Source organism: Sporothrix brasiliensis (genome assembly GCF_000820605.1).
Source record: "Sporothrix brasiliensis 5110 chromosome Unknown Cont20, whole genome shotgun sequence".
Classification (NCBI taxonomy): Eukaryota; Fungi; Ascomycota; class Sordariomycetes; order Ophiostomatales; family Ophiostomataceae; genus Sporothrix; species Sporothrix brasiliensis.
Window position 1 is genome coordinate 4384371 of NW_024467139.1, and position 17976 is coordinate 4402346.

The following is a 17976-nucleotide window of genomic DNA, read 5'->3' on the forward strand; positions in this document are numbered from 1 at the left end:
TCTTTTAATGTCTTCTCGTTTATTTTCTTCGATTTTCCCCGTTAAAACAAAAACCCGCCTTTAGCAGCACTTACAAATTTTGGATTTTGTTCCCCTTTCTATTATGGGTTTTTTTTTTTTTTTTTTTTTTTTTGTGTCTTTTGAGTACATGTGTTGGTTGAAACCGATGGCAATTGCATTAAAAGTCCCTCGCACAATGGGATAATCCTTTCCCAACCCGGCAATTAAGCAAGCCTTGTGTTCTTCAATATCGACCCACATTTAGTGTTCAAAATTTGGCTCATTGTGCCATTCCCGAATTAATTACAAGTAGTGGGCAGGTGAGTCAATCATCAATTGCCCCAGTCGAAGCAACCCCGCCATAAATATTTTTAGAGGCTTTTGATCTTTTGCGCCCCTCTGCAAACACTGTTAACAAACACAAATCACCTCCATACCCAGGGAAACCAATTTGGGACCAGCAAGCTGCAATTTTTTTTTGTCTATTTTGATACCACGAGAATTCAATTGACGACGATGGCCGACTCAAAGACTCTCGCGCAGGCTGCTGCACCTGCTCCCGTCGCCGAAACGCCCTCCACTGAAACCGCCGAAAGTCCGGATCTTCACCTCGACGATGTAACCGGAGAGCGTGTATGTTTACCGAATTCGTAGGGCGTCAATTCTTGAATCGTAGCCGGCTAGAGCGCCCTCGATAGAACTCGAGCACCACGGTCGACAGGAAGAGAAACTAACACCAACTCCCTTTAGGTTTCCAAGACCGAGCTCAAGCGCAGGCAGAAGCAACGCCAGAGGGATGAGAAGAAGCAGCAAAAAGCCGCCGAAGTTGCGGCCACGGCTCCTAAGAAGACTGTCGGTCCTGTGCCCGTTGTCGAGAAGGACCTCGACCCTCGCGAGTACTACAAAATCCGTTGCCGGCAAATCGAAGGACTTCTCAAGACGAATGACCCGAACCCGTACCCGCACAAGTTCCTCGTGGATTACGACGCACACAACTTTGCCAACGAGTACAGCCATCTCAAGTCGGGTGAAGTTGATAAGTCGCGTGAAATTCGTCTAGCCGGCCGCATATTCACAACGCGCCGTGCAGGCAGCAAGCTGATCTTTTATGATATTCGCACCGGTGCCGACACCAAGACAGTTGGAACACGGATCCAGGTTATGTGCCAGGCACAGTACATCAAGGAGGGCGGCGTTCCCTTTGACAAACAACACGTCAACTTGGCTCGCGGCGATGTTATTGGCATTGTCGGCTGGCCTGGTCGAACCTCCCCCAAGAGCCGCCTCGACAAGGGCGAGGAGGGCGAGTTGTCCGTTTTTGCCTCCGAGGTAGTGCTCCTGTCGCCTTCTTTGCACATGCTTCCCACCGAATACTATGGTTTCAAGGATTATGAGCAACGTTTCCGGTCTCGCTACCTGGACCTACTGTTCAACGACTCATCGCGCCAAATTCTCTGGACGCGCAGCAAGATGATCAAGTACATCCGCGACTTTTTTGACTCACGCGAGTTCATCGAGGTGGAAACTCCAACGCTTGCCAGTATCGCAGGTGGTGCTACTGCACTTCCTTTTACTACGCATCACAATTCGCTGAACCGTGAACTGTTTATGCGTGTTGCACCAGAGCTGTACCTTAAGATGCTCATTGTCGGCGGCTTCAACAAGGTCTTTGAGTTGGGCAAGAACTTCAGGAATGAGGGTGTTGACTTGACCCACAATCCAGAGTTTACCAGCGTTGAGTTCTATGCTGCTTACTTTGATGTCTATGATGTGATGGCCATTACGGAAGAGCTTGTGTCTGGCCTCGTGAAACACCTGACTGGCTCATTCATTACCAAGTTTGTCACACAGCATGGCGAGGAATACGAGGTCAACTGGGAGGCACCATGGAAGCGTATTGACATGATTCCCGAGCTTGAGCGCATGTACGTCATGTCCGTTGGCTTATCACCTGCCGTGTTTATGCCGCCCTATTTTTGTTTTTAGTGAGGAGTGTCCCGACAACTAACAGCAGCACAGTACGGGCAAGACGTTCCCGCCTGGTGACGAGCTTCACACGGACGGGACCAACCAGTTCCTCCAGGACCTTCTCAAGGAGAAGAACTTGGAATGCCCACCGGTATGTGGCACTTTTCTTTGAGGGCCTTCCCCCCCGGCAGATTAAGGCACGGCTCCTGCTAATGTTCCACTTGCGCAGCCTCTGACCAACGCTCGTATGCTCGACACTCTCTGCGGTGAATATCTCGAGACCCAGTGCATTTCTCGTACGTCTATTGACCAACACGTGTTTTTATAAACTTACCTTGTGCTATCTCATAATAACACTATGTGCTTTTAGCGGGCTTTATCTTGAACCACCCCCAGATGGTAAGTCATCCTGTGGAAGCTCCTGTTACTTACTTGGTGTGCATGACTAGCGGACTAACGCATTAAATTTTAGATGTCCCCCTTGGCCAAGTACCATAGAGACCGTAAGGGTCTGTGTGAGCGTTTCGAGGCATTTGTATGTTTACGGTCCCTTTCCTATGTAGTGATGCATGTGAGCCCAGACTGATTGTTGTTCGTAAATAGGTTTGCAAGAAGGAAATTGCCAACGCCTACACTGAGGTATGTACTCAATCTGACTGACGAGATTTTATGCACCTTATGCTGACGCTGTCGCCTAGTTGAACAACCCCTTTGATCAGCGCATGCGTTTCGAAGAGCAGGCTCGCCAGAAGGCGCAGGGCGATGATGAGGCACAGCTTGTGGATGAGAATTTCTTGCGCTCCCTGGAGTATGGTCTGCCTCCGACCGGTGGCTGGGGTCTTGGTATTGACCGTCTTGCCATGTTCATGACAAACAACTACGCTATCCGGGAGGTAATCTCGTTCCCGATGCTCAAGGAGGATAAGGTTGTGTCGACGGAGAAGTTTGCCGCCGAGGAGGTCAATGTGCATCCCATGCCCGAGGAAGGCATTGCTCACAAGTAGATATGACGGACAAAGGGACTGTTTTAAGTCACATAAATGTTTTGGATTTTCTCCATCTGTCGTTTCTGACTTAGTTTTGTTCTTTCTTTTCTTTCTTTTTTCCTGAAGGATGCTGGGATAGGGTGGGTTCATATGTATCCCGAGTGTTAGAACTGCGGTAAGACGCAAGAGATAAACAAAAGAGAAATTAAACGCAATCAAGTAGGAGATATCAATTTCTTTCTCATATATTCTCACATCAAGCACCAGCCTCACATTTTACGCCATAGTAACTGACTGTAGCGTAAAGGGAAATCCGCCTTTCCCACCGTAGAAATGTCAGAACAGGTCTCCTTGCGTGTATGGACCAAAAAACTTGTAATTAGGTGGAGATTCTATAATTCTACAATACACACCAAATACTGGCATGTGATGAATAAGAGCGGATGCGTTACAGCTTGGGCGTGACCCGCGAGCCCATGCTTGGCTGATGTGGACCTTTTGTGGCATATTTCTGAATCAAACGCAACGTTGACTTGGGCATACGCAAGCGTTGGCCAAGAACAAGTACACCTGTCAGCAGTGCCAAGCTGCCAGCCTGGTGCGTAGCTGCGAGGTGTGTCGGCACCATGTAAATCAGCGTACAGATGCCTAGCGTAGCTTGCATCAGAACCAAGTGCACGACGCCGGTGGTGCCGCGTTTGGCGTTTCGGGGCAGCACGGGGGCAATGCGGCCGCTGCGCGAGAAGGCGAACAGGGCCAGGATGTAACAGAATGTTGTGGTGGCCAAGATGCGGTGGTCAAGCTGGACCAGAGAGGGGTTTTCGAGCATATTGCGCCACCACAGGTCACTGTGGTCAGGCTTGCGGCTGTAGTGAGCATCCCACAGTTCCTCGCGTGGAGGCGTGATGCCGTTGCCCATTTTTGGGAACTCGTTGTAGATGAGGCCTGCGTCCAGGCCGGCCACCACAGCACCCGACATGGCGGTGGTGAAAACAAGAGCTGTCAGTGCCGCGACGGCGAGGCGGAAGGGCCGCAGAGCCGGTAGTGCCAGTTTATTTGCCAGCTTCGCGGCAGCAGCGGGGTCGGCACGGACTCGAAGATCACGCAGGATAGACAAACCAGTCATGAGCATCCACGAGTAGCACACAAAGGCTGTAGCCAGGTGGGCCGTCAAACGGTACTGTGATACACGAGGCGGCTGCGCGCCCGGAGAAAACAGCTCATCACGCAGGCCCGAAGTCACCATCCACCAGCCAATGATTCCCTGGCAGCCAATCAGGACAGCAATGCCGAGGAGATTCCAAGCGATGCGTTTTGTGACACGGCGGCGGGCGACAAAGTAGATGGCCGGGAGGACAAACGACATGCCAATAACGCGGCCCCAGAGGCGGTGCGACCATTCCATGAAGTAGATCTTCTTGAACTCCTCGAGGGTCATGTTAGGGTTGAGGCGGGCGTATTCGGGGCTGGCGCGGTACTTGTTGAACTCTGCCTCCCAGTCCTCCTCGTTGCGGGGGAGGAGGGTGCCGGTGACAGGCTTCCACTCCGTGATACTGAGACTACACAGTCTGTTAGCTGTTCTCCGTCGTTCTTCAGCCGGCACTTCAAGCAGGAGATACAAACACGTACCCGGACTCTGTTAGACGGGTCAGGCCGCCCCAGACCACAATGCCAAAGACACTGACGGCGCTGGCAATCAGCCAGATTGCAACGGACTTTGATGACGTATCTGGGAAGCTAATGGCCCCGGAAGCAGAGGTGTTGTCCTCGGTCCCCGCAGCTGGGGCGGCAACAGCGGTCTTCACTCTGGACATAGTAGAGGGATCTCGCGATAGAGGTGGGGTTTTTGGTCCGGACCGTCTTGTGGAGATTGAAAGAGGCCGCAACGAGGTCGGTATATGGCACACTCTACGAGGCGGTGCAGCGAGAGGCCGCACCGTGGCGGCGCCGCCCAGCTGGGAATGGGTTCGGATGACTGTGCTGAAGGCATTGCAGATTTTGGACAGACGCCGCGCCGGAGGCACAGTTTGCAGGGGCTTGTGCAAGAATTGGCGGCAGGAGAATGCCGCTCCGGGCACCTGGTAGAGCATCCTTCGCATGCTAGCCTGATAGAAAGCCATTGTGGTCGCAAAAGGCACGGGAAACGGCGTTGAAACGACGTTGTGCCGTCTTGGACTGATGGGTACAGCGGCTTTTATCATAAGATGCGGTCGAACCCCCCCCCACAATAAAAGCCCTCGGTAACACCACCGACGGCTCATTTTAATCAGCGACGAATACGCGCTAATGCGGAGGATAAGCCCGGCCAGTAAGGGAAGATTCTCGTAGACTCCTACGTATTATAGTATCAATGATTTCGAATGGATTTTTTTTGATAGTAAAAAAAGAACTATATTAAAGTCTCTCCCTTTTTGTTGTTTGTTGTTCTTTCTGCTTTGAAAAGCCTGTCAACCCCCAAGCAGTAGTCCCGTTTTCGGGCTGCCAATTGTTATTTGGCTGCTAAGCCACAAGCATGCCTCGGATTTTGTTAGTTGACATATCGATATGCTTTAACGCCTACCTCGCACGTGACCTCATCTATAATCTTCCACTGTACGAATTATTCCAAGAATACAACTCTGTTGAGCACTGTTTTTCACAGCTTCTGGAGCGATGGACAGCTAAAGTCCTTTTTATGAGGGATTATGCAAACGAGATTCTTCTTGGGACGTGGGATTTAGTCCAGTGTAAACGTGCGGATAGCAGACGTCTGAAAATTATTCCATTGTCTTTAACAGGCTTGTTTTCGTTAAGAGACTTGTGCCATTTTTGGCTGAAAGCGGCATTCATTGGGCTACAGGCGCTAAAACCGCCACCAAAGAAGCACTGCAGCCCTGTGGGTAGGCCTGGACCAGACCAGATTGGTAGCTTATTACTTGCTTTGTCTCCCACCAGTTAATTACTCCTTGGACAAGTATTACTGCGTGTGCTACTGAGGGATCCCGGACGTGCCAGATTGCCGCCCTCTTTTCTACTCAATACCATCACAATCACAACCACTATCACCTTAGCACCATCGCGGTTCCCACGTCGCATCCTCTGTACACGCATCCTGGACTGTCATTCTCAAACGACAGCCTCCCGCTTTCTTGGCGTGCCCGGCCCAATTCGTTTGCAAAACCGGCTGACCGGTCTTTGGCGCTCGGCGACATAACCCTGACAGCACTCCGTCCTGCCTCTTTGCGTTGAACCTCTCCTCCAACCCCACACCAGTGCTATGGCTTATCCGACAGCGCCGCCTTTGCTGCTCACACGTCGCCTCTCCTCCTTCCTGCATGCGAGTCTCGAATCCCTCCAAGAACACAAGGACCAGCAGACAGCAAGCGCCACACTGCAAACTGCCCTGTTAGTCACGCCGTCTGGCAACCTGCTCGCATACGATTCGCCTCTGCCGGTGCGCACATTGCGTACACACTGCTCCGTTGCGGCATCTCTTTGGACAATTCATGCGTCGTCGTCTCCCTCTGTTGCCGTGGCCCTCGGACAGACAGCGCCCGTGACCAAACCGCCACCCGCACCTCTGTCGTCGCCTTCCCTTCTACCCTCAAGTTCCACCGGAGACATTGCCAGCCCGGTTGGAGAAGATCATGAGGAGGATCGATATCATGATGGCAGTTCTCCTGTAAGCATAGCGGCTAGCTTCAATGGCGGCGCTGTCTTCGTTGTCCAACGACTGCGCTGCGGGCTTTTGTTCGCCTGTTCGACACCGTCCCCCAGCGGTCACGGATCTCGTCCCTCGACAGCAGTCGATCCAGCGGGTACACTATCCGTGATCGATCCCACACGACCCTCACCTACGCCAAATCACTCTACATTCACCACAACACAGTCATCTTTGCTGCCACAGTCCACGCTTCCAAGATCGGCCCCACCACTATTGCGTGTGGCAACAGCAACATCTCAGAGCCACGCTTCAGTTTCGTCGGCACCTTCATCGTCAGACTCGCCTACGCCTATCAGCATGCCACTACAGCAGATACCCGATGGAGCTGGAAGCTTAGTACCTGGTCTTTCCGCCCGGACCGCCGCTGCTGCCGATACTTATGAAGCTGATCCCTCCAGCAGCCATGGTCGTGACGTGGTCCAGAGCAGAGACACAGACCGCGCCGCAAACGCCGACGCGGCATCCATGACGACCACGGGGACGACGACCACAACAGTTGGTGGCAGCAAAAAGGGGTCTGTCGCGGTAACCCTGGCGATTGCACGACGGCAAGTGGACGAGCTGGCGCGCCTACTGGACGAAAAACTCGGCTCACTGTCTGTGCCCGAAGATAATATAGGCATTAACGGATTCTGCTGATGTCTGATGTTGAACTCCATGTATTTACTTTTTTTGTTAGCGTGAAGTTTCCCCCAGGTGAGAGAAATTAGTGGCACTGCTATAATAGATCATATTCATTGTGGAGTGAGTTTCTTTCAATTCCCATTCCTTTTCTATTTTGTTCGGTGATTTTGCATTACAGAACAATGCGGGCCTTGCCATCTTCAGCTCTTGATTGCCTTTTAGGGAATTACCTGCCCTATGAACATGCTGGATCAAAGACAACGGCAACTTACGTGAAAAGTGGTAAGTATTGAATGACTATAATGCACCGGATTCGAATTTGATTTGTTTATCTAGTTGATAATTTGCTTATTCTTGGGATTTATGATCTCGTTATATGATTGTTTGAACCGCGTATGCTGTGCATCGGAAATTTTATACGAGGAGTTGCTCTATGTCAACCGGGGCGGCATGAGTACGCGCCTTGGGTATGAATGTAAGCAGACTGTTTACTCAATACTAAGTCGCGTGATGCTGTCGTTGGCATCTGCCATAGCATGGTATCCGATGCGGGTTTTCGTGTTAGAAGCGACTCGCCGGCCGCCATTCGAGCTGTTTGTGTTCACGGTACTGCCGTTGTTGCTGTTACTGTTGGGACTGCTGTTGTCGCCGCTGTTGTTGTTCCGTACCTCAAACAGCCCTATGCTTCCGATCCCACCCCCGGGACCGCCACCGCTGTCCGGGCGCGACGCATTCGATGGCGTACTTATGCTAGTCCCGCCCCAAGGAAGTGAGTCTCGTTGTAGCGGGCTCTGCATGACAGGGCTGTTATGCACGCTCATGCCCGGACTCACAGCGCGACGCTTGAAACTAACCAAGTCGAGGTCATCATCTCGGCGCCGTTTGCTGTTGATACGCCGCGTAATCTCTGCTGCACTAGGTAGCACAGGTTGTTGAAGCTGCTGCTGCCGTAATGTTTGCTGCGGTTGCATCTGCTGGTTGTCTCCGCCACCGATCGAAGATGCTGCCATCTGCCCTTGTAGCGGTGTGTCACGCCCCGAAGAGCTGGTCGTGGTCATGGGAAATATACCACCACTGGGGAAGATGGCATTGCCACTGGCACTGTTTCCACTTGCGGACGGTGAGTCCATGGATGTGTCGTCGGGCACGTTGGATGCCGAATAGCTTCTGAGTTGGTGGGGTGGCGGAGTAGTTGCTTTCCGGCCGTGGTCAAGATTGCCAGTAGAATGTTGCCCAATGCGGGACCAAAATGGGCGGCTGCTTCCAGCAGCGTTCTTATCGGTCTGTTGCTTTGCAATTCCAACCGAAAGGCCCAGCCCCGCTGAAGCATCCATGGCCATCACATCATCTGCTAGATCGTCCATGCTGTCAAACATGCTGGGGCTGGAGTTGGCAGTAGTTGTTGTCGAGCGAAGTGGCAATGGAATGGGAAGACGATGTTCCGTTTGTTCCATGTCGCTCTCAAGCAGGCGAACAACTTCCGCTTCGCGGCGAAAGTCGGCCTCTGCTGGTGCGCTTTCTTCTGCAAGGGCTGCTCGAATGCGTGCAAAGCCTTTTGTTTTCGGCTGCCTTTTGTTAGTCCATGAAATCGCACATAATCGGGCGAAATACGTAAAATAGAAAGGCATGCTCACAAGAAGGTTTCCTCGCCGGGTCACTGCACGACGGACAACACCACGCTGAGGCCCCAAAATTTCGCCCGAGTCCATATTTGCTTTGTGGTTGTCATCACTTTCGCTGCCCGAGATGTTCAGCTGGTTAGCTGCCCAACTGATACTCTCGCGCCGTGGATGCTGCTGATGCAGCGCCTGGCTGTCGCGTGCCAAGACAAAGCTAGACGGCGGTGATTTCGACATGGTGCTTGCCCCAGCACCAGACGCCGTAGGCGCGGATGGGACGGCATTGGAGCTGAACCCCATCCAAAGCGGCCCGCGCGCTTTACGCTTGGGCTGTTTTCGAGGACGCTGGCGGTGTGTAAAAGAGAGAAGACTGTTCATGGCAGGGGAGCTGGGCATCCACGGCATGGAAATTTGTGGGCCACCTATGTGCGTACTGCTGGTCTTGCTAACCTGTGGTGTTGTGATAAAAGGCTCGTCTGTGTCTTCGTCCATATCCTCGTCTTCGTCAGAACTCGACGAGGACTCCGAGCATGCTGCGACGTTGACGCTTCCTATCGAACTGGAGGGGTATACCTTGTCTTGGCTTCGTCCCATCATTGACCACAGTGATGTTGATGATTCAGTCGCACCGACATATTCGTTAGGTTTACGCCCAGGAATATTCATGGCGACATAGCCACCTCCAATGCCGCCAGAAACAGGCGACGAACCTGACGACTGTTCAGCAAGAGTAGAATGGTGCAGGCTCGTAGCCGCCCTCGAAAAGTCGAGGCCCCGGGACCGGCGGGGTAAAATATTGGTTGGCGATGCATATATCTGTGATGGGTCGAGTTTGGGTGAAAGGGGTATGGGTTTGGACATGTATGTCGGTTGGTTGTGGTAAAGGTGTTGTTGGTGAAGCTGCTGGTGCAGCAGGTATGCACCACTGGTAGCCGAAACAGGGGTGGATGGGGGCTGAGGGTCCACGTCTTTGGAATGGGGGAGAGTTGCATCTGGTTCTTGTTGTTCTTGTTGTTCTTGTTGTTCTTGTTGTTCTTGTTGTTCTTGTTGTTCTTGTTGTTCTTGTTGTTCTTGTTGTTCTTGTTGTTCTTGTTGTTCTTGTTGTTGTTGTTGTCGTTGCTGCTGCTGCTGCTGCTGCTGTTGTTCCTGGAGATGCTGCGGGTGTGACAAGAGCGTGCTGTCGGCTGGCATATGTACAGCCATGCTTCGGCCTTGGAAAGAAGCCACTTGTCGTCGCGGTGTCACGGGGAAGGCATCGTTGCTAAAACTGCCTATCGAGCTGTCATCTTTGCACGCCGGACGATCAGAGGTGCCGAGCAGCAGCGGCGACGGAGACAATCGGTTGCGGCATGGTGTGCTGCTGCCACCATCAGACAATGCCCTTGTTTTCATCACGGGCGACGGGGGAAACGCCGCACCTAATGTGCGAGCGGCTGCCAGCCCGGTTCGAAACTGGTCGGCGTCTTTAGTATCATCCAGCACGGCTAACTCATCGCATTCCATGGCAGGCGCGGGCGCGTCAACGCCTCAGGCTGAAAGCTGAAAGGGCGGCCAGCGGTCGAAGGCTAGGCACCTTAGGGGACCAATGGTATGACCCGGCTGCAAGGTCGAATCATTGGAGAAGAACGAGAAAGGAGATGCGGAATGGTAACGATGGTGATGCGAGAAGGGTGCAGAAAGGCTGTCGGCGTATTGTCGGGTGGGGGGCGAGGGAGAAGAAGTGAGGCGGTGTCGTTGATGTTGTTTGTTGATTCACCTTACGACCAGAAGCAAGGAGGAAGAGAGAGTTTCAAAAGACTGGATGAGGGCGGCGGGTGTTTTGGATCGGAAAGAGGATCTGTTCAGGGTCAGCTGCCCTATGTAAGGGCAATAAGTCGTGGAAGCGGACGTAGTGGAAGTGGGATACAAGATAGTAAAGACCTGGATGGTTGGTTTTGATGGAGACCAATAGACGGACGCGGCCGCTGGCTTAACTGCATCCTGGAGCAGCAACGCTGCAAGTCTGCAACATACACTGCTTTGCTGACCACCCGATAGGAGGCGCTCCGCTAACCAGACTTAGCGTTAACGCCTTGACGCAATATCCACGTGATAAAACAGCCTACGGTCTACTTTATGGGGGAGGCTACGCCGTTTTGTCCAAGGGTAGTGACGTCGTATTAATTGGCCAGAGACGGATTTCGTCGCCTTTGTGTTTTAAGTTTTTTTTTTTTTTTTTTTTTTTTTTTTTTTTTTTTTTTTTTTCTCTTTTTGGAAATACAGCGAACCACCTCTGCTATTTGATACCGCCTGAGGGAGCCGAATGTCTTCTCATGATCAGCGGGCCCTTCTATCGTTTTATGTCTTAATCATACCAGATGGCGTTCATGCCGAATCCCGGCTCAGGGATCCGCACGCGCACCACACGCGCAAGATGTTCATCCTTCCAACGGTACATTTCCACCCAGCCCTCCTGGTCGTCCGTTAGTGCAAGCCACTCGTCGGAGAAGTCGCACGGCGCCACGGCATTGGAGTGGCCACCGCTCGTCGGCGTCGGGTTGAGGCAGAGTTGCGTTTCGATGCTGCCGCAGTCGCGCAAGCGAAAGGCCGCAATGTACCCTGTTAGGTCAAAACTATTGGCCCTTGCAGTTGCGAAAAGGTAACGGCCTGTGCGATCGAGCGTACACACGTCGCTCCTGTACAAGCCCTTGCCCGTGGCACGGTCGTACTTCTCGATGCCTGGAGGGATCAGGGGGAACGAGTGATGCGTGTACACGGGCATGTGCGACTGCGGGTCAATGACGTACTCGCACAGTCGGTTGCCCGCCTCCATGAGCGCGTATAGGTACTGGCCCGAGGGATGCATGGCCACCCAGCGGGGATGATCGCCAGGCGCAGGGGCATCGACACTGCCCACGAGCTCGACTTGGCCGTCGTCGCCGGCCTGGGTCGACTGAGCTGCGCCAGCCATTTTACGATGCACCCACAACTTGTTGGCGGACAAGTCGGCCGAGTACAGGTACGTCTCAGTCGGGTCAAAGACCATCCCGTGAATACCCGTGCCCGGTTGGTACTCGTAGTTCTGTATGTTCTCGGCAAGACGGCCGGATGGCCCCACGGTGAAGACATTCCCAAAGCCTGCATGTTTGTAGAATGGATTGCAGTACACGGCGTATGGCGGCTTCTTGGCGGGCAGCAGGAAGATGGCACGGGTGTTGGTCGCAGCGGAGTTTGCCTCAGCTGTATGTGTCAGTGGGAAAGCTGCATGAATATGCTCATTGGGAGCGATGTCTCAGGGACGACTCACGGTCGCCTCCCATGGGGTGAGATGCTTCGTGCAAAATCTCTGTCGGGCTCTTGACGGCGAAACTGGACCACTTCTTCATGGCCGAACCGTACAAATTCTTCTTCGAATGCTGGAACGGGTAGACGGGAGCCGTCAACAAGGGGACTCGAGTAGGACACCATGGGTTGACAGCCGCCAGCTACTTACATCAAATGCCATCCACGATATTGGCTCATCATGAGGGATCTCGGTTCTCTTCACCAGCTTTAGCTCCAGCGCCTCATCGTCGAACTGGACCGTGAATATGGCACCAGGAGGTGTCCAGGTTCCGATCATCAAGTGGTGCAGAGGCATGTTGGGGGCAGAAAGGCAACAGTTGTTTCGTAATGGGGGTTTGTATTTGACGGTCGCTTGGGCGATTCCGAATGCACGAGTTCTTAATCGGACTGGCCAGTGTACGTACAAAGAGACGTCGTTCGCGTTCAATATTCTCCTTACAACGTGGGTGAAACGGCCGTGGAACCGACAGGCATCATATTGCCTTGCACATCCACTTTCGCTTCCGATGGTGGTCGTTGGTTCGCAGTTCGCTCAAGTCCCTCGGACCTAGTGCTGTTTTGTACCTTGCGGTGGGGTGTGAAATTGCGTCCGATCCGGTTCTGGAACTTATATAGTAGACATAAGTTGGCTCACTGGGCTTAACGATTAACCCGCCTCTGCACCAATAAACGCAGAGTTGTGATCATATCTGTTACCTCAATTTACAACTCGCCAAGTATTAGCTTTCACCCCCCCATAAAGGGGTGGAGACTGGTGGGCAATTGGCGGCAGTCGTATCGGCAGGGAAATTTTGTGACAGACCAATTGGTGTCGTATGGCGGTCCAGCGCTGGCAGGGTCTTCCTCTGCAACCTCCCGAAGGTTGACGTATTTCGGATGAAAACTTATCCAGTGACATAAGTTTTCCTTTTTATTTCCTTCTATTTGCAATGTTGTGCAGAAGGGATCTCGTACCGGTCAGTTGACGTAATATCCTGCGATGAACTAACAAACAATACTGGATGGCTTTTTCCAGTTCTTACTCCGTAATATCCTATTCTTTACATAGAGACGTAATGAATGACTGCTCCTTGCTTATAAGCTACGAGTGGTGCTATTCAAAATGTTTGGGCGAACCACAGACGATACAGCCTCATGTGGCAGGTTGGCTGGGTCACCACTTTTCTCACAGCGAAAAAGGGCCAGCCGAAGCACAGAGCATCACGGGGACCTTTCTTCTCCTCCTGTCCCCACGCCGCCCGAGGGCAAAGTTTATCCCGGCTAGCATTTCAACCCAGAGCCCTCAACGGCCACACCCCCATCTTGGCCCGCCCGGGGGAGTTATCAAAATATCTACATTACCCTGTGCTAGTTCACTTTGCGCAGCCAGTCGCCGTGCTTGATGCTTGCCCGTTTGGACACCTCTAAGAGACGGACAATGCGATCAGTGCGAGAGAATGGTGGAAGGTTAGTGCTGAAGACATTTTGTATCGGCAACCGTGCTGCGTGGGGTTGCTTTGATTTGCTGTCCTTCAATAAAAGCAGGCCAACGTTGAATGTCTTCGAGACGAAATGTCCAACCGTCAACGCGAGCGAACCTGATACCCCATCGTCACGAGAATATAAAACCATCCTATATTTCCAAAATAACGCCTGAGGCAACTAACGTTGCTAATGAAATAGTGTATGGCTGGACACTGTAAATCTGTACACAAATAGCTACAGCAATCCACATGTTTCCTAATATCGTGAAACCTCCGTCTTGTCGTTCCGGCTGTTCTTCCACATTTCTCCCAACAAAGAATATCCTCCAAAGATCCAAATTCAGCGTACATTTAAAGAATTGCCATGCTTTTTTCACTTTGTGTTTTTCCTCTTCTTGCGGCGGGTCTTCTTTTTGGGACGGCCACTGGCATCGGCCGCGGCAACAGAATCGCTTTCTTGGTCTTCAGTGCCGTCAATTTGGCTGCTGCTCGGTGTTGAAATATGGGCGGACGCTTCCGCGGACTGAGCCGCAAACAGTGCTGTTTCAAGATCCCTTTTCTTGACTGTCTTATCTTCCACCTCGGAAACATGAGTGCTGCGTGTCACGGGGCTTTGGAAACCACTTAGAGGACTGCGCCGTTGAATAACGCTGCTGGCAGTGCCAACCACGGCCTCCTCGTCGTCTTCAGCCGAACTGGTCGTTTCCAGAATGACTTTGCGGATACCCCTCGTCTCAATCACATTCTCCGTGATGCTGCCACTGCGCACAAGCGATCGTCGTGAGATAGGTGTGTTGATGTCCGCCACTACAATGCTGCGGTTTGGACTGCTCTCGGAGCTGGGGTGTGCACTCTCACCAAAAACAGAGGTCTTGCTAGCGCCGACGTCGACGTTGATATTACCACCGCCACGGTCCAAGTTGATGATAACATTTTGCTTCCCAGAGTCTCTATTAGTAACGCTCTCACCACTGCGCGTTCCAATTTCAATGGCCGGAGTATCGATGGCATCGGTGTATAAGCCGTCATTTGTATAGTCGTCGTTTCTCTCTGTGTCAGGCTTTTGGGACACCATTCGGGTAGTGCCGTAATCTTGCACGGGTGCCCGGGAGCTTGCTTGGATATCCTTGCCGTTTGATACCTTCGGTGATAAAAGCAGAGTGGTCTCTCCTGCGTCTTCGTCCTCCGTCTCGTCGTCAATGTGCGGGCTTTCCAAATCATCTGCAATGAGAACTGGCTCAAGGAGGGCTTGGTGCCCAGCATGCGAATGGCCCTGTTTGATTTTTACCGTTGTTGACCGGGTATTCTTCGGATTGTTAGCCCGATTAGACGGGCCTAGATGACGTAGGTGCTGCCACATCTCGTCGATGTTGGCTCGGACCGGGACCGTAGACCTTGTCAGGCGGCCATCGGCACCCGCTGAACAGCGCCGCATCATGACAGTCGTGGTTTTCGGGCTTGTCGACAAGGCACGAGCAGCGGTATTTGTCTTTGATAAAGCACGCAGAACCGGAATGGTTTGCTGTTGCAACGACGGCTCAGCGTCGCCATTGTTGTCTTCGTCTTCATCGGCTACTCTCGTGGCCGCCGTCGATGCCGTCGCACCGAACTCGGAAGCTAAAGATCGGTGGCGAGTCGGCCGGGCTCTGGGCGCCGGTTGAAGACGGCGGATGGCCTTGTGGACGTCGATATAAACGTCCGATTCGTCGATGATCTCTCTTTTCCAAGGATTAGTGTGTGATGTACGACGCATAGGCAAGGCAAGGATAAAGATTAACAAAAAACGAAAACATACTCTCCAATCAACTCTTCGATAACATCCTCCAGAGTGACAACACCCAGCGCACCATGGTCTTCACCAGGATACTGAGATACGAGTACCATGTGCGATTTGCCTTCTTGGAAAAAGTTAACAATATCAAGGCAGCTTGTTTCAGGACGGGTTTCGGGGAGTGTGGCGAGAGGAAATTCGCTGACACGAATTTTGTCGTCCGGATCGTACGTAATTAGAATCTTGACAAGCAGCATGCCAACAAAATTGGTTGGGTTGAATGGCTCGTGAATCGGAATGCGGGAGTAACCAGCAGAGAGAATCATGTCCATCATTTTCTCGTCCAGGATGGTATCTTCGGACATGGTAAACACATCCTCCATGGGCGTCATGACGTTAGAAACAGGCTTCTCTTTGAGGTCAAGGACAGCACTGATAATTGTCACTTCGTCTTGGTTCAGACGCTCCGACACCTCGCCTAGGGATCGATGAAGCGTCACCAGCGTTTTCAGGCCGCTTTTCTTGTAAACGGTGCCGTGGTCCTCGCCAAGCGCATGATCGAGAACTTTAGCTGTGGGCCATGCGATGGGAGCCATAAGCCACATCAAAGCAAGGACCGGCTTAGCCATGATACCGCCGATTTGCAGGCCATAACGGACACAGATCGATTGGGGTAGGACCTCGCCGAACACAACTATGTTGCACATACGTCAGTACAAATATCGACTCTAAACGCACATGGATGTCAGGGGACAGCAAGCTTTTCCAATCAGAGCTTTTCTTACCGATCAGGAGTGTACTACCAACCACAGCGGCTACGCCGCCGCCGAGGCAGCGATCCAGCACAACAGGGAGAGTCTCGTTGACAATGACGTTGGAGAGGAGCAATGTCACCAGCACCCAGTGCTTGCCACGTTTTAGGAGATCGTCGACTCGCTTTGCGTTCTTTTGTTGAGGATCGGTATCATCACGGGAGAGCACTTGTAAATAGATGCTGTCTTGGCCCATCAATCTGCAAAGGCGAAATAGATGAGCTGATTAGATGTTGCCCACAATAAACCATAACAAAACAAAGAAGAGCAAGCGCTTTTTCTTACGCAATTGTTAGTCCAGCGAAGGCGCCACCAAGCAAAACAAGAACAGCCGATGCGACATAGAGCACCCATAAACTGGCACCGCTTGCATCAGGGTCGTCCTCGCCGAGGTGCTGCGAAGGCCAAAAGGCAGCACTTCGCTTGCTCACGGCATCGAAAGCAGAGAGCGGCGCGGCCGACACGGTTCTGGCAGGCAGAGACGTGAATATGATACGCGACAAGCCAAGCACGAGTGTTCGTGCGGTGCCAAAACCATTGAAGGCATGGCCGCTTGCAGGACGCACGTTGTGACCGAATTGACGTCGTTGGGAAGAGAATGCCATGGGCGCGTACGAGTCTTCCGGGAAAGTTTACAGACGAGAAGAGCGCGAGGGAGGTGAGGCTCGTAGTAGTTGTGGGCAAGGCGAATCCAACTGTCGGACGAGGACGGAGGTTGTCGAGGGAGTTGAAACGGTAAGACCGAACCGCGAAAGGCGAGAAGCTTAAAGTCCACCGATTTGGACCCGCCTTCAAGGACAGGATTGTTTGCGAGGGAGCGCCCGCGGCACACAATTCGAGGCTTGAAATCAGGAAGGGCTGGATAATTTTAATCAACACGGGTGATTCGACCGCTGTTGTGCCGTCAGAATCGGGTCATGCTTGCGGCTTGCTTGAAGTGACAAGAGACGAAAATAATCGCTCGTTAGAAAACGAGCAAAAAGTACGCAGGCGAGAATATGCACTTACGACGACGAACTAGGAAGCAGCGAGCCTTATGCTGGAATGAAGAGAGCACGCCCGCACCTGCTGTTTTAGTACGATTTCATTCGCTGATCTTCCACAGAAGCATTAGCGTCAGTAAAAATGGCGCCTAAAATGTTTCGTGAACCATTGCTGCAGTCAGACACTGGGACCAACTTCCGGCGTTAGAGGGCTCTCTATATTGCCAGTAGGTAGTGGTCGAGTACTCTAATATGTCATACTCCGCATTACTTTTGTTGTGGCTTTTTGATGGGAGAAGCATGTGCCAATGCCAACTAAAGCATCAACAATAAAATATCAACAGCTGAGAAATGTAGTATATACATCACGACGGAAGGTGCTACAAATTATATATGCATCTCGTGCCATGATGGTGTTCCGCAGAATGGAAAATCAAGCCGCGATGCAAACTGGGACGACATACGTCCCAGCTATCGAATCTCCGCCGACTCCTTTCCCCCAACGCACGAGGTCTTCCCTGGAAAAGGAAGCATAGACCGTCTCGGGATCTACCGTTGCTATTCCGGGAGAAGACGTCTATCAGACTTGATCTCGACGACATATACTTTAAAATATGACACGAAAGGGGAAATCTTTACATCGCTGATTTGCACCGCTACCAGGGCTGAAGCGGCTATTTCCTTTGCCCACGGACCTTTAGAGACTGTCAGATATCCTTTCCT

The 17976-nt window shown here is 52.2% G+C and overlaps 6 protein-coding genes across 6 annotated transcripts; 2 read left to right on the top strand and 4 right to left on the bottom strand.

Moving 5' to 3' along the window:
* Positions 1–516: 516 nt before the first annotated feature.
* Positions 517–2972, top strand: SPBR_06675 (lysyl-tRNA synthetase, class II; the record flags this gene model as incomplete). Its single annotated transcript, XM_040764931.1, has 8 exons — positions 517–633; positions 751–1925; positions 2020–2119; positions 2198–2264; positions 2339–2367; positions 2441–2503; positions 2572–2607; positions 2667–2972. The coding sequence occupies 8 exons, from the start codon at positions 517–519 to the stop codon at positions 2970–2972; spliced, it is 1893 nt and encodes a 630-aa protein (XP_040617148.1).
* A 430-nt stretch (positions 2973–3402) lies between these two features.
* Positions 3403–4768, bottom strand: SPBR_07278 (cytochrome c oxidase assembly protein subunit 15; the record flags this gene model as incomplete). The annotated part of the gene is made up of 2 exons (XM_040765532.1): positions 3403–4513; positions 4584–4768. 2 exons carry the CDS (start codon positions 4766–4768, stop codon positions 3403–3405), a joined length of 1296 nt encoding a protein of 431 aa, XP_040617149.1.
* Positions 4769–6210: 1442 nt separating this feature from the next.
* Positions 6211–7296, top strand: SPBR_08992 (uncharacterized protein; the record flags this gene model as incomplete). Its single annotated transcript, XM_040767118.1, has 3 exons — positions 6211–6615; positions 6711–7000; positions 7059–7296. The coding sequence occupies 3 exons, from the start codon at positions 6211–6213 to the stop codon at positions 7294–7296; spliced, it is 933 nt and encodes a 310-aa protein (XP_040617150.1).
* Positions 7297–7769: 473 nt separating this feature from the next.
* On the bottom strand, positions 7770–10403 carry SPBR_06627 (uncharacterized protein; the record flags this gene model as incomplete). Its single annotated transcript, XM_040764883.1, has 4 exons — positions 7770–8846; positions 8916–9610; positions 9760–10046; positions 10276–10403. 4 exons carry the CDS (start codon positions 10401–10403, stop codon positions 7770–7772), a joined length of 2187 nt encoding a protein of 728 aa, XP_040617151.1.
* An 841-nt stretch (positions 10404–11244) lies between these two features.
* SPBR_07346 (carboxy-cis,cis-muconate cyclase) lies at positions 11245–12519 on the bottom strand (the record flags this gene model as incomplete). Its single annotated transcript, XM_040765600.1, has 3 exons — positions 11245–12119; positions 12187–12295; positions 12373–12519. The coding sequence occupies 3 exons, from the start codon at positions 12517–12519 to the stop codon at positions 11245–11247; spliced, it is 1131 nt and encodes a 376-aa protein (XP_040617152.1).
* A 1541-nt stretch (positions 12520–14060) lies between these two features.
* Positions 14061–16875, bottom strand: SPBR_06578 (uncharacterized protein; the record flags this gene model as incomplete). Its single annotated transcript, XM_040764834.1, has 4 exons — positions 14061–15405; positions 15483–16029; positions 16244–16470; positions 16556–16875. The coding sequence occupies 4 exons, from the start codon at positions 16873–16875 to the stop codon at positions 14061–14063; spliced, it is 2439 nt and encodes an 812-aa protein (XP_040617153.1).
* Between the last annotated feature and the right edge of the window lie 1101 nt (positions 16876–17976).